Genomic DNA, 27,943 nt, shown 5'->3' with positions numbered 1-27,943 from the left:
GGGGAATGACCTGACAGTGTAGTGTACATCTGTTTTGTAATGGGTTGTTACCAAAGGTGTTAACGGACTAGAGACATCTCTACCAGATTTGTATATACAGGAACTGATAAGATTGAAAGCCAGAGGGAAACAAAGACCAGTTTCACAGACCACGGCAAAGTGACACTGACAACATTTCCAATAGTCTCAAACGACCGACCCAAGTGGGCGTGTTTTCGACTGTGGGGAGGAGACATTACTATAGTGAGTGGCGGAGATGCCCCCAACAGGGCAGGACAAGGGGTGGTGGTAATAGACAGGGATGTCAGCGAGAACAGTCCCCCTTCTGAACGGCCCCCCCAAACAGAGTTAGTGCCTTTCATTGTAAAACTGATGTGTGACTCTCCACTGCTAGCCCGATGATGATTTTAGCCCATTCCCGGTCAAGGAAAAGACCCAGAAAGAACAGCTGGATACCTGTAGGATGGTCTATGACCTCCAAGCTGCCAATGAGTGTACTTAGGCCCAGTAGTCCCTAGCCCAAACTGGCAGCAGTCCCCAGGGTGATATATTATTCACTGTTATTGATTTGGCAAATGTTTTCCTCTCTGTGCCCCTGCATGAAGATTGCCAGGACCTATTTGCCTTTACCAGTTCAGTATTCCAGTATACCTGATGCAGATTCCCACAAGGTGGGGAAAACTCACCCAGCCAATACCCCACGGCCCTACAGGGAGTAGACTGGCAGACTAGCCCCTTACTGGATGTTCTCCTTTTCAGTATGCGGAGGACCTACTATTTTTGTTTGCCAGGATGCATTTATTGACCTTATGTGTTTTCTGTTCCAGAAGGGTTACAAGGTTTCCAGAGACAAACTCCGGTACTGCCAGGAGAAGGTGGTCTTCCTAGGCCACTGCTTCTCAGCCACAGGCAGACACCTGACAGAGGGAAGAAAGCTGGCAGTCCAGAATGTGCCCCTGCCCTGAGGCCCTAAGCCTCTTCACATGTTTCTAGGACTGGCCAGCTCCTGCAGGACTGGGATAAGGTCTGCTGCCTCCAGCCTGATGCTGCCCCTTTCTGACTGCATTGCCTCTTCCCCATTTGCCCTTAGTCAGGAGGCAATTGATGCATTCCATATCCTTAAGCTGGTAAATCCTATCTGCCCCGGCCCTAGGCACATCCTATTGGATAAGACCTTTTGTTTTATTTTGCACTGAGTATCTAGGCCATGCCACAGGTGTCTTAGCCCAGGAACGTAGTGACCTACCCAGCGGCCCACTATTAGGCCTGGTTAGACTCAGTCTTGAGGGGAGCCCCTCATGTGTCAGTAGCTGCAGCCAGCAATCTGCTCAGCGAGGCCAGTGAGTTGATCCTAGATCCTAGATCACTCAGTTACTGTTACCTTGCACAATGTCCTCACCCAAGTACAGCCCAAGCATCTGAGCAAAGGCCAGACAGCTCAGACTCCAGTGTGCACTCCTGATGCCCCAGGATACACTGATAAGGTGCACAGCTCTGAATCCTTCGTTCTATCGCCAGACTTCCAGGATTCAGAGAGGGGGGGAGAGAAGGGTGATTAACCCAGATGTTGAGTTTTTTCTCATAGTTGGCTCCAGGTCTGTAGGAGAAGACAGACGGTTCTACCCTGGATATACAGTGGTCAGTGGCGCACATGAGGTAGTACAAGCAGAACCACTCCCTCCACACAGGTCAGCGCTGGAGGTGAAGTGATGGCACTCAGGGAAGCGCTACAGCGGGTGGAAGGTAAAGGGGCAAACCTCTATACTCAAGGTATAGGTCTGGGGTCTTAACACGACTATGAACCCTTATGGAAGGCTAGAGATTTCCTCACCTCTGCAGGGACCCCCTTTAAGCATGGCATGCTGGTTAAAGAGCTCATGGATCCTCTCTTACTTCCACAAGAGGTGAGGATAGTAAAAGTTAAACCACACACAATTTGGTAACTTCACAAGCTAAGGGCAAGTATGTGGCTGACGGGATGGCGAAGGCAGCTGCACAGATGGAGCCCAGAGACTGTCCTGAAGTCTCAGCGCTGAGTTCTGAGCTAAAAGTTTGATCCACAGGTGTTCCAGTCCCTGGTGGCCCGAGAGTCATCAGAAGTGAAGGAAGTGTGGAGGAGAACTGGAGCCCAGATGCCGATGGGACCTGGATGCTGGGAGAGAGGGTGTGCCTGGCCAGAGCCCTGCACCCGACAGTAAGTCAAGTAGGCCACAGACACACACACATATCCAAAATGGCCATGCTAGTGCTCATAAACCATCAGTGGTTTGCCCCGGGCATTACTACCCCTGTCACTAGACTAGTGAAAGCCTGTATAGTCTGTGCCCGCCACAACCCGGGTAAGGTGGTAAAGACCCCACGGAACGTGACACCCAAGCTGCTGTATCCCTTCCAGAGACTGCAGATGTATTTTATCCAGCTACCAAAAAGTGGTATGTAGGAGTACGTGCTTGTGTGCATTGATCTCTTTCTAGGGTGGCCAGAAGCTTCTCCCATGACCAAGGCTACTGCCAGAGCTGCAGCCAAGAAGTTGGTGAGTGAGATTTTTCTGCAGGTTTGGACTTCTGGAAACCATAGAGTCCGGTCGCAGAACCCACTTCACTGGACAGGTAAAAACCTAAAGCCTTGTCCCTCCTGGGTGTACAACAGGCCCAGCACACCCCTTGCCCTTCCCAAGTTAGTGGTGGGAATGAAAAACTAAACAGCACTCCTAAGATAGAGATCCAGGAGGCCTTGGAAGTAACAGGGAAACCATGGTGCGAGTGCTTTCCTGCTGCCCACCATTCAGTTAGGACCACACCCAACAGAAAGATGGGATTGCCCCCCTTTGAAGTATTTTTTGGCTGCGCACCCAGACTAGGCCCCTACTTCCCACAGACCCTATAGCTGATGGCAGGAAACAAGGTGGAACATGCCACAGTTGAGCCAGGCCTTGGGAAAGGTCGGCAAAAGTGTTTCTGATTCCTTTTTCAGATCCAGACAGAGACCTCAGGACGCATAACCTGAAGCCTGGAGACTACATGGTGGTAAAGAGACAGCAGGGAGAGAGTTTGGAGAGAGTCCTTTCCAAATCCTGCTGACCAGTGCCACGTCTGTGAAGATAGAGGGAAGTCGGCATGCTTCCACGCTTTCTATTGCAAACTTACTCATTCTTCTTGCTAGCTGGTCTCTTCTGACTGACTGTATACTCAGGGACACCCCAACCATGACTATCACTGCTCAGGGACACCACAACCATGACTATCGCTGTATCTATAGGGCTGACTGTATGCCCCCAGGGTAGAAGACTTTACCTACAGTTGGTGCAGGCAATGACCTTCTTTAACATTGACAGCACTGGTAACCCTGTATTAGCAGTGTCTGATGTGTACTGGATTTGTGGGGATAGGAGAGTCAGGTCGGGCCTAGAGGCTGGGAAGGTGAGTGTACGGTGATAAAACTTGTGCATTCCTTCCTCGTGATCCCCAGGGATAAGTTTTATCGGATACATAAAGAAAAGGTAGAGAATCCCAAAGGATTGTGGAGGTCGGAGAGAAGCACCTAGATGACGTTTATATAGATACAGTGGGAGCACCAAGGGGGGTCCCAGATGAGTACAAGGCCCACAATCATATATGGGCAGGACTAGAGTCCATTATTACCCAGATAGCTATGAGCAAAGATGTTGGTTGGGTAACTGTTTTTATTGTAATCAACAGAGATTTGTGAATTATATCCGAGATGCTTCCCAGAACTGCATGATTTTGGACATGACCCTTGCTGAGAAGGGAGGAGTCTGTAAGATGGTGGGAGTGGCTTGTTGCATGTACATCCTGGATGACATCGCCCCCTATGGATCGATTACCCATGCTCTTGAAAAGATTGAAGGACTGTCCAGGGAACTCAAAAGAAACTCAGAAGTGGACGCTATATCCTTCACTTTGTGGATGGGGGATTGGAAGGGTTTCCTTTAAGTGCGGATGATATTGGGGATTGTGATTTTGCTCTTGTCACTTATTGTGTGTTATGTGGTCCCCCCCATCAAGTCCACCAAGTATCATGGTTATCAGTAGTTAGACAAGCCAAAGACCCCTTACTCAAGTTACCTAAATTTGCATAATGAAGATCAACCACCCCTGAAACATATCAAAAACCCCCCGGAGTAGGGAGAGGTAGAGTAGAGATTTGATTCCCATATGTGAAAGTCCACTAAATGGGGGCACACCCAACCGGGGTCTGCTGTCATCTAACTGGTGAAGAGGAGAGCGAAGCACATATGGGCAGCGAAGCACATATGTAGGTCCTTCTAGACTAAGAGTAGCTGAGAGAAATTCCAGGATTTAGGGGGGACTGTTAAGGTAAACCTGCTGATAGATCAAAGCCTGTCATAGAAATGATTTTCCTAAAATCATTGTAACAGAGACTTCATTATAAGATGGCGCCGACATCGTGATCATAATGAAAACAATTAAGGCTAAAGAATGTCAACAAGACTTCAATCCTGACGTCAATAAGCAACAGCAAGGAAGTTCTCCAATCAAGACACTACACGAGCTGGGAATTCTCCGCCACTTCTGCTTCTTCCATAATTTCTATATAGTTTTGTGAAACCAAATAAAGTTCTAGCAGTGCAGATTTGCCATGGCCATGATCGCATGAGTGAGATTTAAATCAGCAAATGTGTCTGAATTAATTTCTTATGATGTGCACGCATGCTTATTGATTAGAATCACGCAGCCAACGCACACTAAAAGAGGATGTCTTGAATCCTACCCTAACAATAGTAGTTATATTCTTGTACATAGGGGGCAGTATTATAGTAGTTATATTCTTGTACATAGGGGGCAGTATTATAGTAGTTATATTCTTGTACATAGGAGACAGTATTATAGTAGTTATAGTCTTGTACATAGGGGGCAGTATTATAGTAGTTATATTCCTGTACATAGGGGGCAGTATTATAGTAGTTATATTCTTGTACATAGGGGGCAGTATTATAGTAGTTATATTCTTGTACATAGGGGCAGTATTATAGTAGTTATATTCTTGTACATAGGGGCAGTATTATAGTAGTTATATTCTTGTACATAGGGGGCAGTATTATAGTAGTTATATTCTTGTACATAGGGGGCAGTATTATAGTAGTTATATTCTTGTACATAGGGGGCAGTATTATAGTAGTTATATTTCTGTACATAGGGGGCAGTATTATAGTAGTTATATTTCTGTACATAGGGGGCAGTATTATAGTAGTTATATTCCTGTACATAGGGGGCAGTATTATAGTAGTTATATTGCTGTACATAGGGGGCAGTATTTTAGTAGATATATTCTTGTACATAGGGGGAAGTATTATAGTTGTTATATTCTTATACATAGGGGGCAGTATTATAGTAGTTATATTCTTGTACATAGGAGGCAGTATTATAGTAGTTATATTCTTGTACATAGGGGGCAGTATTATAGTAGTTATATTCCTGTACATAGGGGGCAGTATTATAGTAGTCATATTCTTGTACATAGGGAGCAGTATTATAGTAGTTATATTCTTGTACATAGGGGGCAGTATTATAGTAGTTATATTCCTGTACATAGGGGGCAGTATTATAGTAGTTATATTCCTGTACATAGGGGGCAGTATTATAGTTGTTATATTCTTGTACATAGGGGGCGGTATTATAGTAGTTATATTCTTGTACATAGGGGCAGTATTATAGTAGTTATATTCTTGTACATGGTTTGGTGTCACCACAACATGAGGAACTGTATTGCGGGGTCACAGCTTTAGAAAGGTTGAGAACCACTGGTGTAGACAGAACCGCATGTGAATTTGGGAACAAAGTACAAGTACTAAAATTACAGTGAGGGGTGTGCTTTTGGTTTGATCACATCCTCACTGAGTAGTGGGGCAGTATAATTGCTAATGTCTACAGACTTTTGCTGCAGTGTTGTAGCTGTCAGAGTATTGCAGGCCAGTGCTTCAGCTCATTCCACACATAGGTCTAAGTGGTTGGTTGATACTCTCAATAGGGTTCACACTACTCACTAGGTGACTGAATGGTAACTCCCCTATCTGAGCTCAATACTGCTATTCTGGCTGCTGCTTTATTGCTATTAGTTTGTTACAGACTAGTGCTTTAGATCATTTGCATCTTTTAGTCTGACAGGCTGATTGTTGCCCTAAATTGTCTCACACTGTTCACTAGATAACCGAGTGATCTATACACCGTCTGAGCTAACTATAGCTACTTTGACCGCTGTTCCCTTAACATTGTATGACCCTAGGACCCAACGCGTTTCTTTTTTTGCCAGAAAATCATCAAGGGTCTTTAACCCCTACGGGACACCGCCTCTTTTGGCCTTAAGGATGCGGTCCCATTTTTCAAGTCTGCCCTGTGTCACTATAAGTGCTTATAGCTTTGGAACGATAGAAGATATCCAGGGGATTTTGAGATTGTTTTCTCGTGACACATTGTACTTCAAATTAGTTTAAACATTTGGATGATATCTTTTGTATTTAGTTATGAAAAAAACTAAATTTGGCAAAAATTTGGAAAAATTCTTTATTTTCAAAGTTCTACATTCTCTACTTTTGATGCAGATAGTCATATCACCCACATAAATTCATAACTTGCATTTCCTAAATGTCTGCTTTATGTTGGCATGGTTTTTTAAGATTCCACATATTTTGCTAGAATGTTATGAGGCTCAGAATTTGGGTGCCATTTTTCAAATTTTTGGGAAAATCAGCAAAACTAATATTTAGATAGACCTGCTGAACTTTTAATTGACTGTGAGAGGCTTAAAAAATAGCTAGAATTGTTAATGACCCCATTATGGAAACTACACCCCTCAATTTATGAAAAAGTACTTTTAAGAAGTTTGTTAACCCTTTAGGTGTTTTATAGGGTGTGAGACACTGAAGGGGTTAACTGTGGATGGGCGATATGTTTCCCCTAGGTTTTGCTATTATGCAAGGCCTTAGTGCTGAGGTTGTGTTGTCCAGCACCTTGGACACAGGTGATGGGAGCAGCCTAATCAGTTTTGCATAAAGCCGCTGAGCAGAGCTGAAAGTGTTGTCTCTCTGGAAGGAGGCTGGAGAGCACGCAGCCTTGACCTCTGTGCCTGGAGCAGCCAAGTGTTTTTGTTAGTGGTGAGTCAGAGAACCATTGTTTAGTTAGCACCCTGACGGGTAGGATATTATTTTGTTTTTGATTCCTGAATGTAAAGGCTGTTTTATTTTTCCTGCTGAAATAAACACAGGCTAGACCTGTTTTGGACTATACTTTGGTGTCACTGTCGTGAACTGCATCACAGCACCCCGCTACCACGGTCTCTACTGGGCCAAAACCCCCACATATGGTGCTTCAGATTGCGGGCAGTTCAAAAAGACATACACCTGAAAGGCTTGATACATCCTGCAACATTGCATGGCCTGGGTGAAAACAGCAGGCAAATTGCAGGATACAGCCAAGATGGAGGACTTTATTAAATACCTGCAAGAGGAGGCCAGAGCTAATCGGCAGCAGCAGCAGGAAGAGTCCCAGGCTAATCGGCAGCTGCAGCAAGCCATGCTCCAGCAGCAGGAGGAGAGGTCCCGCCAGCAGCAAGCCATGTTCCAGCTGCAGGAGGAGAGGTCCCGCCAGCAGCAGGAAGAGTCCCGAGCCATGTTCCAGCTGATGATGGAGAAGCTTTCTGGCATTATGGCAGCACCGCAAGCGACGACTACTGAGGGGTCCCATACTGGTCTGCAAGGGTACCCGGTTGTCCAGCGTTCCGCACGGGCTGCAGTACAAAAGGCTTTACAAAAAATGGCGACGACCGACGACGTGGAGGCGTATCTCACTGTGTTCGAGCGAGTAGCTGAGCGAGAGGAGTTACCGGCTGAGCAGTGGGCAGATGTCCTGGCACCGTTCCTGACCGGCGAGTAGCAGAAGGCTAACTACGACCTGAGCGAAAAGGAGGCCCGTAAGTACCCCCAGCTAAAGGCGGAGATTCTGGCTCGTCTTGGGGTCACCGTTCAAGTTCGCTCCAGCCGGGTCCACCAGTGGGCTTACTCTCCCAAATGCATGACCTAATCCATCTTGTCCGGAAGTGGCTACAACCAGAGGACTGCACCCCAGCACAGATGGTGGAGAGAGTGGTCCTCGACAAGTTCACCCGTTCTCTGCCCTCTCGGCTCCAGCGGTGGGTTGGACAGGACGGTCCCACAAAAGCTGAGGAGCTCGTGTCCCTAGTAGAGAGGTATCGGGCTACGGAGGACCTTCTACTTACCTCTCCCACACGAAGCAGTGCCAGTGACAGGGTCACCAAACCAGCTGGTAAGACTGCTACTGCGGAAAAGGGGAGACATGTCAGGTTGGGAGGGGGTTCATTGGGGGGCGTGGATACCCAGAAACCCAGTGAGGCTCGTGACAGAGGTCATGGCCATATCCAGTGCTGGCGGTGCCATGAAATGGGCCATATTGCTGCCAACTGCCCACTGTCAGTGGAGCCAATGGACTGCAACCAGACCCGGCGAGTGTCACTGTTTGCCCGGCCGGTTCTGGCGGCCGAGTCAGTCACGGATGCAGAACCCCAAGTGTGCATGGTCACAATCGGTGGTCACACAGTGGAAGCCTTGCTAGACTCAGGGAGTCTGGTCACCCTGGTGCGGGGAACTTTGGTTGATCCAGGACTATACAGTGGGCGGAGAGTGGGAGTGTTGTGTATACATGGGGACACTCGCGAATATCCCACTGCTGTCATCAACCTACATACCCCTTGTGGTACTATTGCCCATGAAGTGGGGGTGGTGGGGACCCTGTTTCATGAAGCTATTATCGGCAGAGACTTACCGGTGTTTTGGGATCTCTGGAGACGAAGACCCACCTCAGCTGCTGTTGCAGATAATGGACATCAGGTATGTCCGGCCTTGGCCCCTGAACCCTTTGAGGCCGATGTACCCACACCAGCAGTAGGGGTGACCCCATGTGATGAATTCTCTCCCCTAGAGGTCCTAGCTGGTGAGCTCGAGGACCACGAGGAGGTGGCCGACATGCCGGACTTTGAGATTTCCCGTGAAAATTTTGGGGCTGCACAGCTCCAGGACCCTACCTTGTTTAAAGCACGGGAGAATGTTAAGGTGATAAATGGGGTACTCCAAATACCAGGGGCTGACAAAATATACCCCCGAATGGTGATTGTTGGGGAACTGTTGTACAGGGTCGACCAGATACGGGGTGAGGAGGTTGAGCAACTTGTAGTACCCCAATCTCACCGTAGGCTGGTGCTAGATTTGGCACACAAACATGTGCTGGGAGGGCATTTAGGTGCTGAGAAGACCCAAGAGAGGATCCTGCAGCGATTTTTCTGGCCCGGGGTGTGGGAGGAGGTAAACCGGTATTGTAGCTCCTGCCCTGAGTGTCAACTTACTGCCCCGGTCTCCCACTTCAGGAGTCCTTTGGTCCCGCTACCAATCATAGAGGTGCCATTTGAACGGATTGCAATGGATCTGGTTGGCCCCATAGTCAAATCCTCAAGGGGGCACCAATACATCCTAGTTATCCTGGACTACGCTACGCGGTATCCCGAGGCGATACCATTAAGGAACACCTCCTCCAAAAATATTGCTAGGGAGCTGTTCCAGGTGTTCTCACGCACAGGCCTCCCCAAGGAAATCTTGACTGACCAGGGTACCCCATTCATGTCTAGGGTAATGAAGGAGATGTGTAAGTTACTGCAGGTAAAACAGCTCCGCACCTCTGTGTATCATCCTCAGACAGATGGCCTGGTTGAGAGGTTTAATAAGACCTTGAAGGGGATGCTAAAGAGGGTGGTCAGCAAAGATGGGAAGGACTGGGATTGTTTGTTGCCCTATTTGATGTTTGCCATACGTGAAGTTCCCCAGTCCTCCACGGGTTTCTCCCCCTTTGAGCTGTTATATGGCCGTTCCCCACGTGGGCTTTTGGATGTAGCCAAGGAGACCTGGGAACAGGAGAGGACCCCCCACCGTAGTGTGATAGAACACGTCTCCCTTATGCAGGACCGTATAGCGGCGGTAATGCCCCTTGTAAAGGAGCACATGACAAGGGCACAAGAGGCCCAGTCTAGGGTCTACAATAGGTCAGCCAGACTCAGGACCTTTAACCCAGGCGACAGAGTGCTAGTTCTGGTGCCCACCGTTGAGAGCAAGTTTTTGGCAAAATGGCAAGGACCATATGAGGTCATGGAGAAAGTGGGGGAGGTAACCCGAACAGATATACCACGTGAACCTCCTAAAGCCATGGAGGGAAAGAGAGTCCCTGATGGCCATGGGAGTAGAAAAAGCGTCTGTCCCCAAGAAGGGGACACCGGAGGTAGGTGTACCCGATGGCAAGGTGCCTGAAGTACGGATCTCGGAGTCCCTCTCCAGGGCCCAGATTCAGGAAGCGAAGGAGTTTGTGCTCCGAAATGTGGATGTGTTCTCTAAGTTACCGGGACGTACTTCAGTCATCAAGCATGACATCATAACCGAACCCCACATCCGGGTACACCAAAAACCCTACCGGGTCCCTGAAGCGCGCCGGCTTGCCATATCCGAAGAAGTCAGGCAAATGTTAGACCTGGGAGTTATCGAGGAGTCTAAAAGTGACTGGTCGAGTCCTATTGTGTTGATTCCCAAACCTGATGGTTCCCTACGGTTCTGCAATGATTTTAGGAAGTTGAACGAGGTGTCCAAATTTGATTCTTATCCCATGCCCAGGGTTGACGAGTTGATAGAACGACTTGGACAGGCTAGGTTCTTCTCCACCCTTGACCTGACGAAAGGGTATTGGCAGGTACCCCTTACTGACAGGGCCAAAGAGAAGACCGCTTTTGTTACTCCTGATGGGCTTTTTCAGTACGTGGTACTTCCCTTTGGGCTACATGGGGCTCCCGCTACATTCCAGAGGTTAATGGATCTCGTGCTAAAACCTCACCGGAGATATGCCTCGGCCTACCTGGATGATATCATAGTTTATAGTACCGATTGGGAGAGTCACCTGGCCAAGGTGCAAGCAGTGGTATACTCCCTGAGGGCAGCAGGGTTGACAGCGAACCCCCAAAAATGTGCACTGGGTCTGGAAGAGGCCCGTTACCTGGGGTACCGTATTGGGCGAGGTGTCATCAAACCCCAAGTAAATAAAGTAGAGGCGATCCAGCAGTGGCCACGACCTATGAGCAAGAAGCAAGTGAGGGCTTTCCTAGGCATAGTGGGCTATTATCGCCGATTTATCCCCGATTTTGCTACCATAGCGGCACCCCTGACTGACCTGACCAAGGGTAGCAGGGCGGTGATGGTAAAGTGGAGTGAAGAGGCTGAGGGGGCATTTCAGCGACTTAAGACGGTTTTGTGCGAGGGACCGGTACTGATCACCCCTAACTTCACCAAGACTTTTATTGTGCAGAATGACGCTTCTGACGAGGGCTTAGGGGCTGTCCTGTCCCAAGTAGTGGAGGGTGAGGAACATCCCGTGACATTCCTGAGCCGCAAGCTCACACCCCCTGAGAAGAACTACAGTATAGTTGAGAGGGAGTGCTTGGCGATAAAATGGGCTCTGGAATCCCTAAGGTATTACTTGATAGGGCGACAGTTTACACTAGTGACCGATCACTCTCCCCTCACCTGGATGAGTCAGGCCAAAGAGAGGAACGCCAGGGTCACAAGGTGGTTCCTAATGTTGCAGAATTTCAAATTCACGGTGGAACATCGAGCAGGGAAGCTGCATGGGAATGCCGATGCCCTGTCTCGTACCCACTGTCTGATGGCCAAAAGTGTTCGCCCCCACAGGGTCAAACAGAGGGGGAGGGTATGTGAGACACTGAAGGGGTTAACTGTGGATGGGCGGTATGTTTCCCCTAGGTTTTGCTATTATGCAAGGCCTTAGTGCTGAGGTTGTGTTGTCCAGCACCTTGGACACAGGTGATGGGAGCAGCCTAATCAGTTTTGCATAAAGCCGCTGAGCAGAGCTGAAAGTGTTGTCTCTCTGGAAGGAGGCTGGAGAGCACGCAGCCTTGACCTCTGTGCCTGGAGCAGCCAAGTGTTTTTGTTAGTGGTGAGTCAGAGAACCATTGTTTAGTTAGCACCCTGACGGGTAGGATATTATTTTGTTTTTGATTCCTGAATGTAAAGGCTGTTTTATTTTTCCTGCTGAAATAAACCCAGGCTAGACCTGTTTTGGACTATACTTTGGTGTCACTGTCGTGAACTGCATCACAGCACCCCGCTACCACGGTCTCTACTGGGCCAAAACCCCCACAAGGGGTTAAAACAAAATGGAGGTGTGGTCTACAAATTGTAATATTTTTTGACAATACATTCATTTTGGGTGGAAAATTAAACATGTGTAATGGATTAAATGAAAAAAGGCTCCCAAAAGTTTGATACCCAATTCTCCCGAGTACACTGATACTTCATATGTGGTTGTTACCTGCTGTATGGGTGCACGGTCGGACATAGAAGGGAAGGAGGCGCCATGCAGATCAGATTTGCTATGTCACATTGTACAGGCTATAATTTTTTTTGTTTTTTTATTGTGGACCTATAGGGGCTTATTTTTTTGCTACATGAGATGCACTTTTATGGTACATAATTTTGGGGCATCTTTAGCTAATTGGTGAGATTTTATTAACTCTTTGTTGGTGGAGGAAATGAAAATCATCAATTTTTAGGAACATATTTTGTGGGTTTTTTTGGCCGTTTACCATACCATAAAAATTGTATATTATTTTTATTCTATGGGTCACCACTATTATGAAAATACCTCATTTATATAGTTTTAAAAAAAAAATGTCCCCATTTTTACTGAATAGAAAGTGATTTGGCAAAAATGTTAATTTTAGCATCACCGACTTTCATATGCATAACTGTTTTATTTTTCTGCTTACAAATCTAATTAAGGGCTAAGGATTTTTCTTTTTAGTGGTCTTATTTGAGAGTGCGTAACTTTTTTAAATAACTTTTTAGAGCATTTTTTAAAGGTATTAATTAAAACTTTTTTTGGAGAACTTTTTGAGGTTGTTTTTACAAGGTTCACTTTGCGGGTCCAATAATGATTCTGTTTTATTATGCAGATTGTCACGGACGTAGCGATACCAAATACGTGGGGGTTTTGTGTATTTTATTCAATTTTACTGAATAAAAACTAATTTGGAGAAAATTTTGTTCATTTTAGCATCACCATCTTTTCATATGCAGAACTTTTTATTTTTCGTCTGACAAATCTGGTTAGGGGCTTATTTTTTGTGAGAAGAGTTGTTCTTTTTAGTGGTCTCATTTTAGAGTGCGTAACTTTTTAAATCACTTTTTAGAACATTTTTTTTAAAGGTATTAATTAAAAATTATCTTTTTTCGGAACGTTTTTTGCGTTTTTTCCCCCCTGCGCTTGCCGTGCAGGTCCAGTAACGATTCTGTTTTAGTATATAGATTGTTACGGATGCGACAATACCAAATATGTGGTGATTTTTTGTGTGTTTGTGTTTTTATAGTTTAAGTTTTTTTATGGGAAAGTGACATGTTAGGGGCTTATATTTTAAAGTATTTATTTTTTATTTATTCTAATGTGTTAACTTTACTGTTTTTCACTTTTTTTTTACTTATACAAACTTGAACTTGAACCAGCGATGCTCTGATCGCTAGTTCAAGTCCAATACACTGCTCTACAGTACTTCTTCATAGTAGAGTAGTGTAAACTGTCTGAGCATGCAGAGCATGCGCAGACAGTTTACAGTCAGACCCGGAAGGGATCTGACTGCCTCGGACATCGGGCAGCCCCGGAGCATTAGGCAGACTTCGGGGCTGCCCAGAATAGGATTGGATCCCCCGGTAAGTGGCACGGGGGATCCGATCCATAGCAGAAACACCTTTACATGCCGCGGTCATGTATGAGCCGGCTCTGATCGCGGGTGTTAGCGCGTGGTGTCAGCTGTGATTGACAGCTGACAGCTGCTGCTTCTGGTACCGGCTCCGTTCGTGAGCCGGTGCCAGAAGCAGTACGTTATAGTGCGTCCTGGTGCGCAAAGTATCTAGCCACCGGGACGTACTATAATGTCCAGGTGCGCCTAGGGGTTAAAATTTGGCACAGTAAGCTAGGGTGCAATAAACAAAAAACACTAGTGATGTGTCAGAGGTGGGCGGGCAGGCAGAGCCAATCGCATCACAGTGGGAGGTCCCCGGATATTCGGACTCCTCCCCTTGGAGTGACACGATGGCTATACTCACTCTGTCCTTTGTCCATTCAAATATATTCGTTTGAACATCTGGGACAAAGGAGAATCCTCTAGCAAGGACATTCATCTCCTGATTTGTTTGCTGGTGGGAGGATAAGTTAATCACTTGGAGGTCGTCTGTTCCTCCAGGCTTTGGACTTTGGACCAGGCTACAACCTTAGGGCCTACGGGGATGGGCCCAATGGACGGTCTAAAAATTTTTTCCTTTGGCCTCTACCTCTCCCCGTTTTTCTGTCCCACTCTTTGTTTGCTTTGTCCCCTCCCACTTGTGTGGTGTTGCTTTAGAAATCTGAAGAGTTATGAGATAAGGAACTTCATCAATTGCTCCTCTGTAGGAATTGTATATCTAGCCAAATGCACCTGCCCTGCTGATTACATGGGAAAAACCTTCCGGCAATTCAATAAAAGAATTCAGGAACATATTCTAGATATCAAAGATAACAAAGACACCCCTATAGCCAGACACATGTGGCTTTGTCATCAGGGTAACCAGAAAGCCTTATCCTTCAGAGGCATTGAAGGATAAGGCATTAAAGACACTCTTTAACCACAATTTTATTCCCCACTCTACATGTACTTATCTGCTGTTTATATATTGCCCCCTCCCTGCTAGTATGACTAATTTTGCATTACTGCTACTGCTTATTGTGCTGTTTTAATGATGCTCCAGGAAAAGGCAGAACAGAGGTATGGGGCGCCATTTGTTCAGAATGTATTCTGTGCAACAAAATGTGTTCAGTGGTACAAAATTAATTTTGTGATCACAGAATTCATACTATGGACACAGAATTCAATGTTGTCATCACAAAATCTGTTTTGTGCTTACAAAAGTAATATTTAATCGACCCAAATTTCCTTTTGTCATTACAAAAATCATTTTTGTGTGCACAAAATCAATTAGACTTTCACAGAATGCACAAAAATTATTTTGTGATGCAGTTTATTTTGTGTAAACAGAATGTATTTTGTGTCACAAAATATAATTGTTTGACTACAAAATGCCATTTTGTCACACAAAATACAATTTTTTGTCACACACAATATTATTTTGTCATACAGAATTAATTTTGTCTCACAAAATGTATTCTGTAACAAAGAATTAATTTTGTCTCACAAAATGCATCTTGTCATACAAAATTCACAAAATGCATTCAGTCACACAGAATTAATTTTGTCACACAAAATGCATTTTGTCATACAATATTCACAAAATGTATTCTGTAACACAGAATTAATTTTGTCTCACAAAATGCATTCTGTCACATAGAACTTATTCTGACTCTCAAAATGCATTTTGTCATACAAAATTCACAAAATGTATTCTGTCACACAGAATTCATTTTGTCTCACAAAATGCATTTTGTCACACAAAATTCACAAAATGTATTCTGTCAGACAAAATGCATTTTGTCATACAAAATTCACAAAATGTATTCTGTCACACAGAATTAATTCTGTCTCACAAAATGCATTCTTTCACTGTGAAATTTTTTGTTGCATCAAAAAGTTAGTAAATTGCTAATACGGCGCTGGCTCCCGGGGATTAGCGCTCAGCACTGTTCTAGTATGGCGCAAGTGCACCAGGGCTATCCCGTGCCACCATGTCACGTGATCTGGTGACATCACGATGGGATGCAGGTGACTGAGGCAGTAGAACCTCCAGCCAACGTCACCCAACCAATCGGATCAGTCCCGCCCGCTGATCGCTGCGATTACAGCGTTTATGGGCTAAAAAACGTGTTTTTAGCTCCTTCCTCTAGCGGCACCATTTTGGTTTGGTACTGCTGGAGAGATGAGCAGAGCGTTACTGTGTGCACCAAAACACATTTTTCCCATCTTATCTCTATTGATCCCTATCTGTTCCCTCCTGCGTCCTGTGTGTTCCCTGTGTGATCACCATGCGTGATCACACTTGTCTTCCGTTTTTTCCCTGTCTGTCCCTTCTGAACCCAAACGCACTTTTCAGTGCGCTGTGTTAGCATTGTTCTGCACTGGACGCACTTTTCAGTGCGCCGTGTGAATAGCGGTATCTTTAGCGGTAGTTAGGTTGTCTTAGGGCAAGCTCGATGCATCTGTAGCGCAATTTTGCACATTGCACATAGGTTTTCTTTTTGGTGCCTGGTATTATTTTTTTCCAGAGCGCCGTAGGTGTACCTGTAGTAGGGTGCACTTATCTATTTTTTGTGTGTGCCATCTGTGCGGCTTGTCCATGTACGTTCTCTATTTTTTTTCTGTTGCACACTTATTTATTTGTCTCAGAAGACGAGCACCGTGTTGGAGTCAGCTAGTGGGGATGATGTCCCCTTTTACAGATCATCATCCTCATGCTCCACTTCCAGTGACCTGGAAGGACCCCGAGAAGGCACCGTAGGGTTCCTGTGCCTGGGACTTCTGCGATTGACGTGTCTGCGGCTTCCACTGACCCCACATGGGTAGCCCCAGATAATTATACCCCTCAGGTCCCCGACTTTTTGGGCCAACCTGGAATTAAATTTGACACGGCAGGGCTCAGAGCTGTGGACTTTTTAAAGTTTTTTTTTTTATGAGGAGCTGTTGAATTTAATTGTAGTCCAGGATTGCACATATGGGCTAATTGCTTTACTCTGCACAACATATGCCAAACATATGCCAAACATATGCCAAAAACCCCACTTCCTTTTATGCACAACCCTACAGGTTGACCCCTGTCACTGCAACAGAGATGCAGAAGTAAGATAAGATAAGATAAGATAATCCTTTATTAGTCCCACAGTGGGGAAATTCACAGCGTTACAGCAGCAGAGAGGGTACAGAGAATATTAGGGATAAATGAACAAAAAGAAAATGGGGATAAAAAGACAAAAAAGAGACAAGCAATGATCGGCAGTTTGATGTTTAGTCTGTGGATGGGACCTGCAGCCTGATGGCAGCGGGGAGGAAGGACTTACGATAACGCTCCCTCTCACACTTGGGGTGAAGCAGTTGGTCACTGAATGTGCTCCCCAATGCCACCACAGTCTCATGCAAGGGATGGGAGCTATTCTCCAGAATAGACTTCAACTTACACAGTGTCCTCCTCTCTTGGGGCATTGTTGGGGCATAATACTTCTTATGGGGATTGTAAAGAAGCCATCGATCAGGGACTACTGGAGTACAGACATTCTGTACCACATTTCGATGTTCTGCATGGCGATGAGCAGGATGCGCTTTGAAGCCATCCATAAGTTTTTGCACTACACGGACAACACACAGTGCCCACCCAGAGACGACCCCAGTTATGATTGTTTATTTAAGGTCAGGCCCATATTAGATCATTTTAGTGCCAAGTTTGCCCAGGCATATACCCCCGCCAAACATGTGAGCATAGACGAGTCCCTGGTACAATTCAAATTCAATTCTGACCAATCACAATCCTTGTAATATAAACAATGTAATCTGTAGGGGGGGAAAGGGAAATGCACATTTGTTATAGCCTTTCTAGGAACGGTTTAAGGCTACATTCAATCGAAGGTAAGGAGGACGTATATACAGCCGATGTATATACGGCACATATATATACGTCCCCCATACATTTCAATCTCCTCACGTACGGGAGCAGTCTGTGCGGCATTGTACCGTTCCATAGTCCGTAGAAAGAAAGGACAGGTCCTATCTTTCTCCAGAATACGTTGCTGTGTATTCCTATGGGGCAGCGCTCATCCCCCGCTCCTCTCCCTGGCACCGATGTATGCACCCGTAATACAGTACTAGGGTACAGCGGGCATGCATCGTGTGCATGTAGCCTCACCCTTTTACTGCCAATGGTCAACTAGGAGTGAGAGGATCCACACTGACAACTAGGAGTGAGAGGATCCACACTGACAACTAGGAGTGAGGGGATCCACACTGACAACTAGGAGTGAGGGGATCCAGACTGACAACTAGGAGTGAGGGGATCCACACTGACAACTAGGAGTGAGAGGATCCACACTGACAACTAGGAGTGAGAGGATCCACACTGACAACTAGGAGTGAGAGGATCTACGCTGACAACTAGGAGTGAGAGGATCTACGCTGACAACTAGGAGTGAGAGGATCTATGCTGACAACTAGGAGTGAGAGGATCCACGCTGACAACTAGGAGTGAGAGGATCCACGCTGACAACTAGGAGTGAGAGGATCCACGCTGACAACTAGGAGTGAGAGGATCCACACTGACAACTAGGAGTGAGAGGATCCACACTGATAACTAGAAGTGAGAGGATCCACACTGACAACTAGGAGTGAGAGGATCCACGCTGACAACTAGGAGTGAGAGGATCCATACTGACAACTAGGAGTGAGAGGATCCACACTGACAACTAGGAGTGAGGGGATCCACACTGACAACTAGGAGTGAGAGGATCCACACTGACAACTAGGAGTGAGAGGATCCACACTGACAACTAGGAGTGAGAGGATCCATTTAGAGATAAGTCACTCGGGGACAGCAATGATGGGGAGAGAGGGATAGTTCACCATGATGAGAGAGGCGCCACCTACAGTCGGTGATGTGTGGGGTGACCTGTATATAGTATCAGGACGCTCTCATTATTACTGGTCTGGGTCGTATTCTTTGTAATCTGCTAATGTGATACCAAGTATTAAATATCTAAATACAGGATTTTGGCCTATTTTTTGGGGGGGGTCTGTGTATGTTTCTATTGAAGCACGTTCTTTTTTTCTGGGGGGGACGGTACAGTAATACATGCGTGTCCGTACACTCCGCACTTTTATGGCGGCCGTATTCTAGCTAAGAGTCGTTAAAGGAAACCTACCATAATAGATCTACCTAAAAAGATCTTTATCAAGGGGAGGGGAGGCATATAGCAGAGCTGGCTGTGTGTGTGAGATGTAGCAGAGCTGAGAGTGTCATTGGGGAAGATTTATCGAGCTATCTAAAAGTCAGAATATTCCTATCACAGCTCCCCTTTAAAATATTCATGAGCACTGGTGAAATTAAAGCTGAGCTATAATTGGTTGCCATGGGCAACTAGGAATATTCTGACTTTTAGACAGCTTGATAAATCTGCCCCATTGTGTGTAATAGGCATCTCATGGATCTCATCATCTCTGATCTGTCTCATCTCTTTCTATGTGTCAGATACTAGTGAATGTTCAGAAGGTAAATGAAAGTGTAGATAAACCCTGTACCCTTATAATCTAAGCACATTGTGAGCTCACAGGAACTCACAGCACAGAGGACTCATGAAGTGTCTGCTCAGAGAGTCCCCGATCACAGCACAGAGGGATCATGAAGTGTCTGCTCAGAGAGTCCCCGCTCACAGGACAGAGGGATCATGAAGTGTCTGCTGAGAGAGTCCCCGCTCACAGCACAGAGGGATCATGAAGTGTCTGCTCAGAGAGTCCCCGCTCACAGCATAGAGAGATCATGAAGTGTCTGCTCAGACAGTCCCCGCTCACAGCACAGAGGAATCATGAAGTGTCTGCTCAGAGAGTCCCCGCTCACAGCACAGAGGGATCATGAAGTGTCTGCTCAGAGTGTCCCCGCTCACAGCACAGAGGAATCATGAAGTGTCTGCTCAGAGAGTCCCCGCTCACAGCACAGAGGGATCATGAAGTGTCTGCTCAGAGACCCCGCTCACAGCACAGAGGGATCATGAAGTGTCTGCTCAGAGAGTCCCCGCTCACAGCACAGAGGGATCATGAAGTGTCTGCTCAGAGAGTCCCCGCTCACAGCACAGAGGGATCATGAAGTGTCTGCTCAGAGAGTCCCCCCTCACACTCTGGAGTCTTACACCGACCATCACTAAGTGATAGGAGCTAAAACACCAATAACACTGAGTAACATTGTACAGTAAGGAGTTAAACATGGTCTTTATTGTGTAAACATTGAGATATGAGAACTTTATTTCATGGGAAATCTCTTACTACACAAAACCTTGTGGGCTCAGGGACCCGGTTTTGCCATCCAGCATTTAGTTTGATAAATCTGCCCCATTGTGTGTAATAGGCATCTCATGGATCTCATCATCTCTGATCTGTCTCATCTCTTTCTACCGTTATAATCTAAGCACATTGTGAGCTCACAGGAACTCACAGCACAGAGGGATCATGAAGTGTCTGCTCAGAGAGTCCCCGCTCACAGCATAGAGGGATCATGAAGTGTCTGCTCAGACAGTCCCCGCTCACAGCACAGAGGAATCATGAAGTGTCTGCTCAGAGAGTCCCCGCTCACAGCACAGAGGGATCATGAAGTGTCTGCTCAGAGACCCCGCTCACAGCACAGAGGGATCATGAAGTGTCTGCTCAGAGAGTCCCCGCTCACAGCACAGAGGGATCATGAAGTGTCTGCTCAGAGAGTCCCCACTCACAGCACAGAGGGATCATAAAGTGTCTGCTCAGAGAGTCCCCCCTCACACTCTGGAGTCTTACACCGACCATCACTAAGTGATAGGAGCTAAAACACCAATAACACTGAGTAACATTGTACAGTAAGGAGTTAAACATGGTCTTTATTGTGTAAACATTGAGATATGAGAACTTTATTTCATGGGAAATCTCTTACTACACAAAACCTTGTGGGCTCAGGGACCAGCATTTAGTTTGCTTTATAAAAAGGATGCTAAATCCTAATGGGCTAAAGAAGCGGCTCCCCCTATCCACCAGGACCTTCTATGTCTGATAGGGAAAATCCTAAACCTCAATGTAGAGACTGATCTACACCCAACATTAGATCCATGTCACCCTGCACCCCCACATAACAGCCATGTCACCCTGCACCCCCACATAACAGCCATGTCACCCTGCACCCCCACATAACAGCCATGTCACCCTGCACCGCACATTGCATCCATGTCACCCTGCACCCCCACATCGCATCCATGTCACCTTGCACCCCCACATTACATCCATGTCACCCTGCACCCCACATTACATCCATGTCACTCTGCACCCCTCTCCCTGACTCCCCACCTCCTCCTCTCCCTGCTCCCCACCTCCTCCTCTCCCTGCTCCCCACCTTCTTCTCCTCTCCCTGCACCCCACCTTCTCCTCTCCCTGCTCCCCACCTCCTCCTCTCCCTGCACCCCACCTCCTCCTCTCCCTGCCTCCCACCTCCTCCTCTCCCTGCCTCCCACCTTCTCCTCTCCTTGTTCCCCACCTCCTCCTCTCCATGCTCCCCACCTCCTCCACTCCGTGTACCCCACCTTCTCCTTTCCCTGTACCCCACCTTTTCCTCTCCCTGCTCCCCACCTTCTCCTCTCCCTGCTCCCCACCTTCTCCTCTCCCTGACTCCCCACCTTCTCCTCTCCCTGTACTCCACCTCCTCCTCTCCCTGCTCCCCACCTACTCCTCTCCCTGCACCCCACCTACTCCTCTCCCTGCACCCCACCTCCTCCTCTCCCTGCTCCCCACTTCCTCCTCTCCCTGCACCCCACCTCCTCCTCTGCCTGCTCCCCACCTTCTCCTCCTCTCCCTGCACCCCACCTCCTCCTCTCCCTGCTCCCCACCTTCTCCTCCTCTCCCTGCTCCCCACCTTATCCTTCTCTCCCTGCTCCCCACCTTATCCTTCTCTCCCTGCTCCCCACCTTATCCTTCTCTCCCTGCTCCCCACCTTATCCTTCTCTCCCTGCTCCCCACCTCCTCCTCTCCCTGCTCCCCACCTTCTCCTCTCCCTGCTCCCCACCTTCTCCTCTCCCTGCTCCCCACCTACTCCTCTCCCTGCACCCCACCTACTCCTCTCCCTGCACCCCACCTCCTCCTCTCCCTGTTCCCCACTTCCTCCTCTGCCTGCACCCCACCTCCTCCTCTGCCTGCTCCCCACCTTCTCCTCCTCTCCCTGCACCCCACCTCCTCCTCTCCCTGCTCCCCACCTTCTCCTCCTCTCCCTGCTCCCCACCTTATCCTTCTCTCCCTGCTCCCCACCTCCTCCTCTCCCTGCACCCCACCTCCTCCTCTCCCTGCTCCCCACCTTCTCCTCTCCCTGCTCCCCACCTTCTCCTCTCCCTGCTCCCCACCTTCTCCTTCTCTCTATGCTCCCCACCTTCTCCTCCTCTCTATGCTCCCCATCTTCTCCTCCTCTCTATGCTCCCCACCTTCTCCTCTCCCTGCTCCCCACCTTCTCCTCTCCCTGCTCCCCACCTTCTCCTCCCCATGCACCCAGAGCCGGCGTCAGCACCCGGCATACCCGGGCAAGTGCCGGGGCCCACAGCTTCTAGAAAGGCCCACGGCACTCTTCTCACTGTTGCTTCTCAACTGGGCTGAATCCCAGATGACCCTGCAGAGCGAGGGGGTTGCTCAGTGAAAGGGCCTGACCGGGACGACAGACACTCACTGCAGGGAAAGATTCCATTCACCGGCAAACATCGGTGAGGTGAGATCAGTGTACTGCTGGAGCTTCAACACACTTGAGCGGCGTGCAGTCAGTGTCGTGAATTCCACAGCCGAGCACTCACTCAGCTGTACTGCTCTACGGCACAGTGCAGGCTCAGAGCACTACAGAAAGCAGCAGAATTTACAAGCAGCAGAGTTGAACACCCCACGCTACCATGTGCCGTCCTGCAGAAGTGTCAGTATAATAGATCTTCCGGACAAGACAGCGGGAGATCAGAGGTTAAATCAGAGAAACGGGGTCATAAAACACATGGCTGCCAGAATGTCGGTAATACTGTTTTTAAAGAATAGCTGACTGGCCAGCAGAAAAATTAAGCTGGACTTCTACTTCAGTGTTCCATATAAAATACTGCAGTTTTATCAAAGGGCATTACTTAGACAACTGTATACATTTTTATAAACTCAATTGCATCAGAGTGTCTCTGTACACTTTAAAGGATGCTGGCTGGCGTGACGACTGCACGCCGCCTGCGTCCCTGCTGCACAGAATATGCTGCGTTGAAGCTTCTGGCAGAATAGGTGATGAGGATAGTGGGAGCCTTGGACCTGCATGAGGTGAGGTAATTTTCATTATTTGTTATTTACTGGCCACATTCATTTATAAAACCGAGGGACTATATACAGGCAGTCCCCGGGTTACGTACAAGATAGGTTCCGAAGGTTTGTTCTTAAGTTGAATTTGTATGCAAGTCGAAACTGTATATTTTATAATTGTAGTTCGAGGCAATTTTTTTTTGCCCCAGTGATAATTGGAGTTTCAAAATGTTTTGCTGTAATGGGACCAAGGATTATCAATAAAACTTCATTACAGACACCTTACAGCTGATCATTGTAGTCTGGGACTATAGTAACATCCAGAGAGCTTCACCAGAGGTCACAGTGGGCAGAGGTGTCCGTCTTTAACTAGGGGTCGTCTGTAAGTCAGTTGTCCTTAAGTAGGGGACCGCCTGTATATTCAGTGCAAAGGGGCCCGCTGAGGCTCTGTTGCCCAGGGGCCTACCGAATCCTGGAGCCGGCCCTGCCTGCACCTCACCTCCTCCTCTTCCTGACTCCCCACCTTCTCCTCTCCCTGCACCCCACCTTCTCCTCTCCCTTCACCCCACCTCCTCCTCTCCCTGCACCCCACCTTCTCCTCTCCCTGCACTCCACCTTCTCCTCTCCCTGCACTCCACCTTCTCCTCTCCCTGCACTATACCTCCTCCTCTCCCTGCTCCCCACCTTCTCCTCTCCCTGCACCCCACCTCCTCCTCTGCCTCCATTGCTCCTCTATCCCTCAGGGCTGCATCTTCTACCACGGATCTCCATGGTTTCTCTGTAACTCTAGAGTTGCTCCTCCCACACAAGTCACATGGCGATGACGTCATCAAAGGTCCTTTACACCACAAGGAAATATCATGCACAGTAACTTCTTAGAGCAGACATTTTCCTGTGTATATACAATGTGCAGGAGATCAGCACAATTCAGTCCCTGCCCTGTCCATAGACCACAACCAGTGCAGACCAGGAGACCTCACAACTCCAGCCTGAGAGCAGAGCTGGGGCTTCACTGCTGTCTCCAGGACCTGGCAATAAAGGAAGCATTTGATTGGTTGGCTGGTCTGTTTGACTGACAGATATTTCTCACAGAAGTAGAATTCTGTCGCACAGAATGGTATTCTGTAATACAGAAGTAGAATACTGTCGCACAGAATGGTATTTTGTAGTACAGAAGTAGAATTCTGTTGCACAGAATGGCATTTTGTAGTATGGAAGTAGAATTCTGTCGCACAGAATAGTATTTTGTAGTACAGAAGTAGAATTCTGTTGCACAGAATGTTTTTTGTAGTACAAAAGTAGAATGGCATTTTGTAGTACAGAATAAGAATTCTGTCAAACAGAATGGCACTTTGTAGTACAGAAGTAGAATTTTGTCGCACAGAATGGTATTTTGTAGTACAGAAGTAGAATTCTGTTGCACAGAATGTTTTTTGTTGTACAAAAGTAGAATTCTGTCCCACAGAATGGCATTTTGTAGTACAGAATAAGAATTCTGTCACACAGAATGGCACTTTGTAATACAGAAGTAGAATTTTGTCGCACAGAATGGTATTTTGTAGTACAGAAGTAGAATTCTGTTGCACAGAATGGCATTTTGTAGTACAGAAGTAGAATTCTGTCGCACAGAATAGTATTTTGTAGTACAGAAGTAGAATTCTGTTGCACAGAATGTTTTTTGTAGTACAAAAGTAGAATTCTGTCGCACAGAATGGCATTTTGTAGTAAGAAGTAGAATTCTGTCACACAGAATAGTATTTTGTAGCACAGAAGAAGAATTTTGTCAAACAGAATGGTATTTTGTAGTACAGAAGTAGAATTCTGTCACACAGAATAAGAATTCTGTCACACAGAATGGCACTTTGTAGTACAGAAGTAGAATTTTGTCGCACAGAATGGTATTTTGTAGTACAGAAGTAGAATTCTGTTACACAAAATTATATTTTGTATCACAGAAATGGTTTTTGTTGTACACAATAAGAGTTTTGTCTCACAGAATGGCATTTTGTAGTACAGAAATGTAATTTTGAAAAGACTCTTATACAAAAGTCATTTTGTTAAAAAAAAAATATTCTGTGCCACAAAATAAAAAATCTGTGTCACAGCACAAGTTTTGTCTACAAAATTTAATTCTGTGTCACAAAAAATTATTCTGTAAACACAAAATCGTTTTTTTGTTCACATAATCTATTATGTAAGCACAAAATAAATTTGGTGTTCACTAAAAGTAGATGTGTAGTTTTGTGCAAGTGTAATGTATTTTGTCTTCAAGCAGAATATTTTGTGAACACAAAATTATTCTGTGCTTACAAAATGGATTCTGTGTCACAAAATGCACTGTGAACAAACGGCGCCCCATACAGAGGGAGCTAATAGAGCTAATGTGATGCTAGCTCAATAACTGAAGGAACAGGACAGCTAGATGTATTCAATAGTTTCAGTGACAAAGGTGTTAATAGCTTCTACAAAGGACATTTATAATAGAGTAAATATACTTTTTTATACCAGTGTACACAGGTTCCAAGCATATATACAAGTATATACTTTATTTATAACACTTATGAGCACTTACTTTGCCTCTGGGTCATACTCAGCCCATATTCTTTTAAATTCATCCAAGTGATGTGGACCAAGAATTGACCAATCACGCGTCAAGTAGTCAAAATTATCCATGATTACAGCAACAAAGAGATTAATTATCTGCAAACAGAAAACATATAATTTTTTATGACTCAAAATAAATATAAAAAAAGTAATATTTTATAAACACTTACCAAAAATGCACACAACATGTAGAAACTTATAAAATAGAAGTATGCAAAACTTGTTCCGCATGTATTCTCTTCACCAGGCAAGAAATCTGACTCTGGATCACACCGTTTACCATACGAACATGATAAAAGGATCTCCTGCCAGGCCTCCCCAGTCGCACACCTGAAACAAGTTGTGACAAAAAACAGCAGTCTAGTACCTTTGGCTTATTGTAGTACAATATTTTTAAGTATGTGGGTGCAGCACTGTATACAATAAGATTTAAGGGTTCTGCTTTTAAAAAGTATGTACTTTTTAATGTGTTTAATCACTATATTTTGCAAGTTGTGACTGTCTTTTTAGCTGAAAAGTATATTATTTCAGTTTTAGTGGTTTTATGGTGATTTATTAATATGAACATATTCCAATATGGTATCTATGATCTGCACACATTCATCTGTTACATTTAGGAGGTGTAAAACTAAATATTTTCTTGTTTTGCCATCAAAGTAATTGTTTATGCATTTTTCATATATGTATATGAAAAATGCATCGTCTGCAGTGGTTCAGAGGATCCACACTTGCAAGCCTGACAGTATAGTATGTACTATACTGTCAGGCTTGCAGGTGTGGATCCTCTGAACCACTGCAGACGATGACACAAGCTACCTCATGGGACCGGAGTCTAAGTGGTCCCCGCTTTACACCAGAACCCGCCGCAAGGCAGGTTAGACAAGCTGCGGCGTGGTACCACCAGGTCGTTCCTCAGGCGTGACTTGTCTGCAGTGGCGGCCAAGGTTGTAGTACAGAGACGGCAGACAATCTCGTGGTCAAAGTCCGTGCACAAGGTCAGGGCAGGCGGCAGAGATGCAACGTCAGAGTCCGATCCGAGGTCAGCAAAAGGAGGTCCTAGCACACAGGACAGCAGCACAGAGGCACACAGGTACATGGGAACACGGAGGAGTTCAGGTAACACTGGAAAACGGAGGGACTCAGGAACGCAGGAGACAGAGGAACGCAGGAAAGGCAGGCAAATCACAGAATAGCTTTCTCTCAGGCTCAGGCACAAAGATCCGGCAAGAGTGTAAGAAAGGTACAGGGTTTTTAAAGGGGAAGTGATCAACCCTTTAAATTTCCTGAAGGTGCCGCACACGCGCCATAGGAGGCTCGGCAGCGATTCCGGAACGGGGAGAGGTGAGCTGCACCGGCACCGCAACTGCGAGCCCCAGGGAGCACGGGTGACCCATATCGCAGGTCGCGGGACCACCCCTGACATATACACATTAAGGGACATGTATTTTTATTCTGCAAGTTAAATTACTATTAAATTATTAACTAACATTTTATATATTTATTTATTATGATATAGAGGTAGGAATTAATAGCACTGAGTCTATTTTTGCAGATGACACCAAATTGTGTCTATGTCTACAGTATATGGAGGATGTTCATAGGCTGCAGGGTGACTTGGACAAACTGAGTGTTTGGTCATCCACTTGCCATATGAGATTCAATGTGGATAAATGTAAGGTTATACACCTGGGGGCTAATAATACACAGGCAAAACAGGTCCTTGTCTGAGAAAATCTGGGAGAGTCCCATGTTGAGAAGGAACTGGGGGTACTAGTAGATCATAAATTAAGTAACAGCATGCAATGTCAATCAACTGCCTCTAAAGCCAGTAAGATCTAGTCATGTATTAAAAGTGGTATGGACTGACTGGTAGCGAAAGGGATGTAATTTTACCACTGTACAAGGCTTTGGTTTGGCCTCACCTGGAATATGCTGTCCACTTCTTGGCTCCAGTCCATAAAAAGGATGCCCTGGAGCTGGAGAGGGTTCAACGAAGAGCCACAAAAATGATAAGGGGTATGGAGGGTCTCAGTTATGAGAAAAGAGTTAAACAACTAGATTTATTTAGTCTGGAAAAGAGACGACTACGAGGGGACATGATTAATTTATATAAATATATAAATGGTCCATACAAAAAATATGATGGTAAGTTGTTTCAGATTAAATCGAATCAAAAGACGAGGGGTCATTGTCTCCATCTGGAGAAATCAAGGTTTAATCACCAGAGACAACAGGGCTTTTTTAC

At 46.2% G+C, this 27,943-nt stretch overlaps 1 protein-coding gene across 2 annotated transcripts in view; it reads right to left on the bottom strand.

Moving 5' to 3' along the window:
- Positions 1-27,943, bottom strand: part of CACNA1S (calcium voltage-gated channel subunit alpha1 S) — an 817,957-nt gene that overhangs the window by 153,216 nt on the left and 636,798 nt on the right. For both annotated transcript variants that reach the window (XM_072137243.1, XM_072137244.1), the window contains 2 exons: positions 25,869-26,028; positions 25,667-25,794 (listed from right to left, as the gene is read on the bottom strand). In XM_072137243.1, coding sequence (XP_071993344.1) covers positions 25,667-25,794; positions 25,869-26,028 — 288 coding nt within the window. The remainder of the gene's footprint in view (positions 1-25,666; positions 25,795-25,868; positions 26,029-27,943) is intronic.

The sequence above is a fragment of the Engystomops pustulosus genome, chromosome 2 (assembly GCF_040894005.1).
Source record: "Engystomops pustulosus chromosome 2, aEngPut4.maternal, whole genome shotgun sequence".
Taxonomy (NCBI): Eukaryota; Metazoa; Chordata; class Amphibia; order Anura; family Leptodactylidae; genus Engystomops; species Engystomops pustulosus.
The sequence above is the reverse complement of the archived record's forward strand: the minus strand, read 5'-3'. Positions and strand labels throughout refer to the sequence as shown.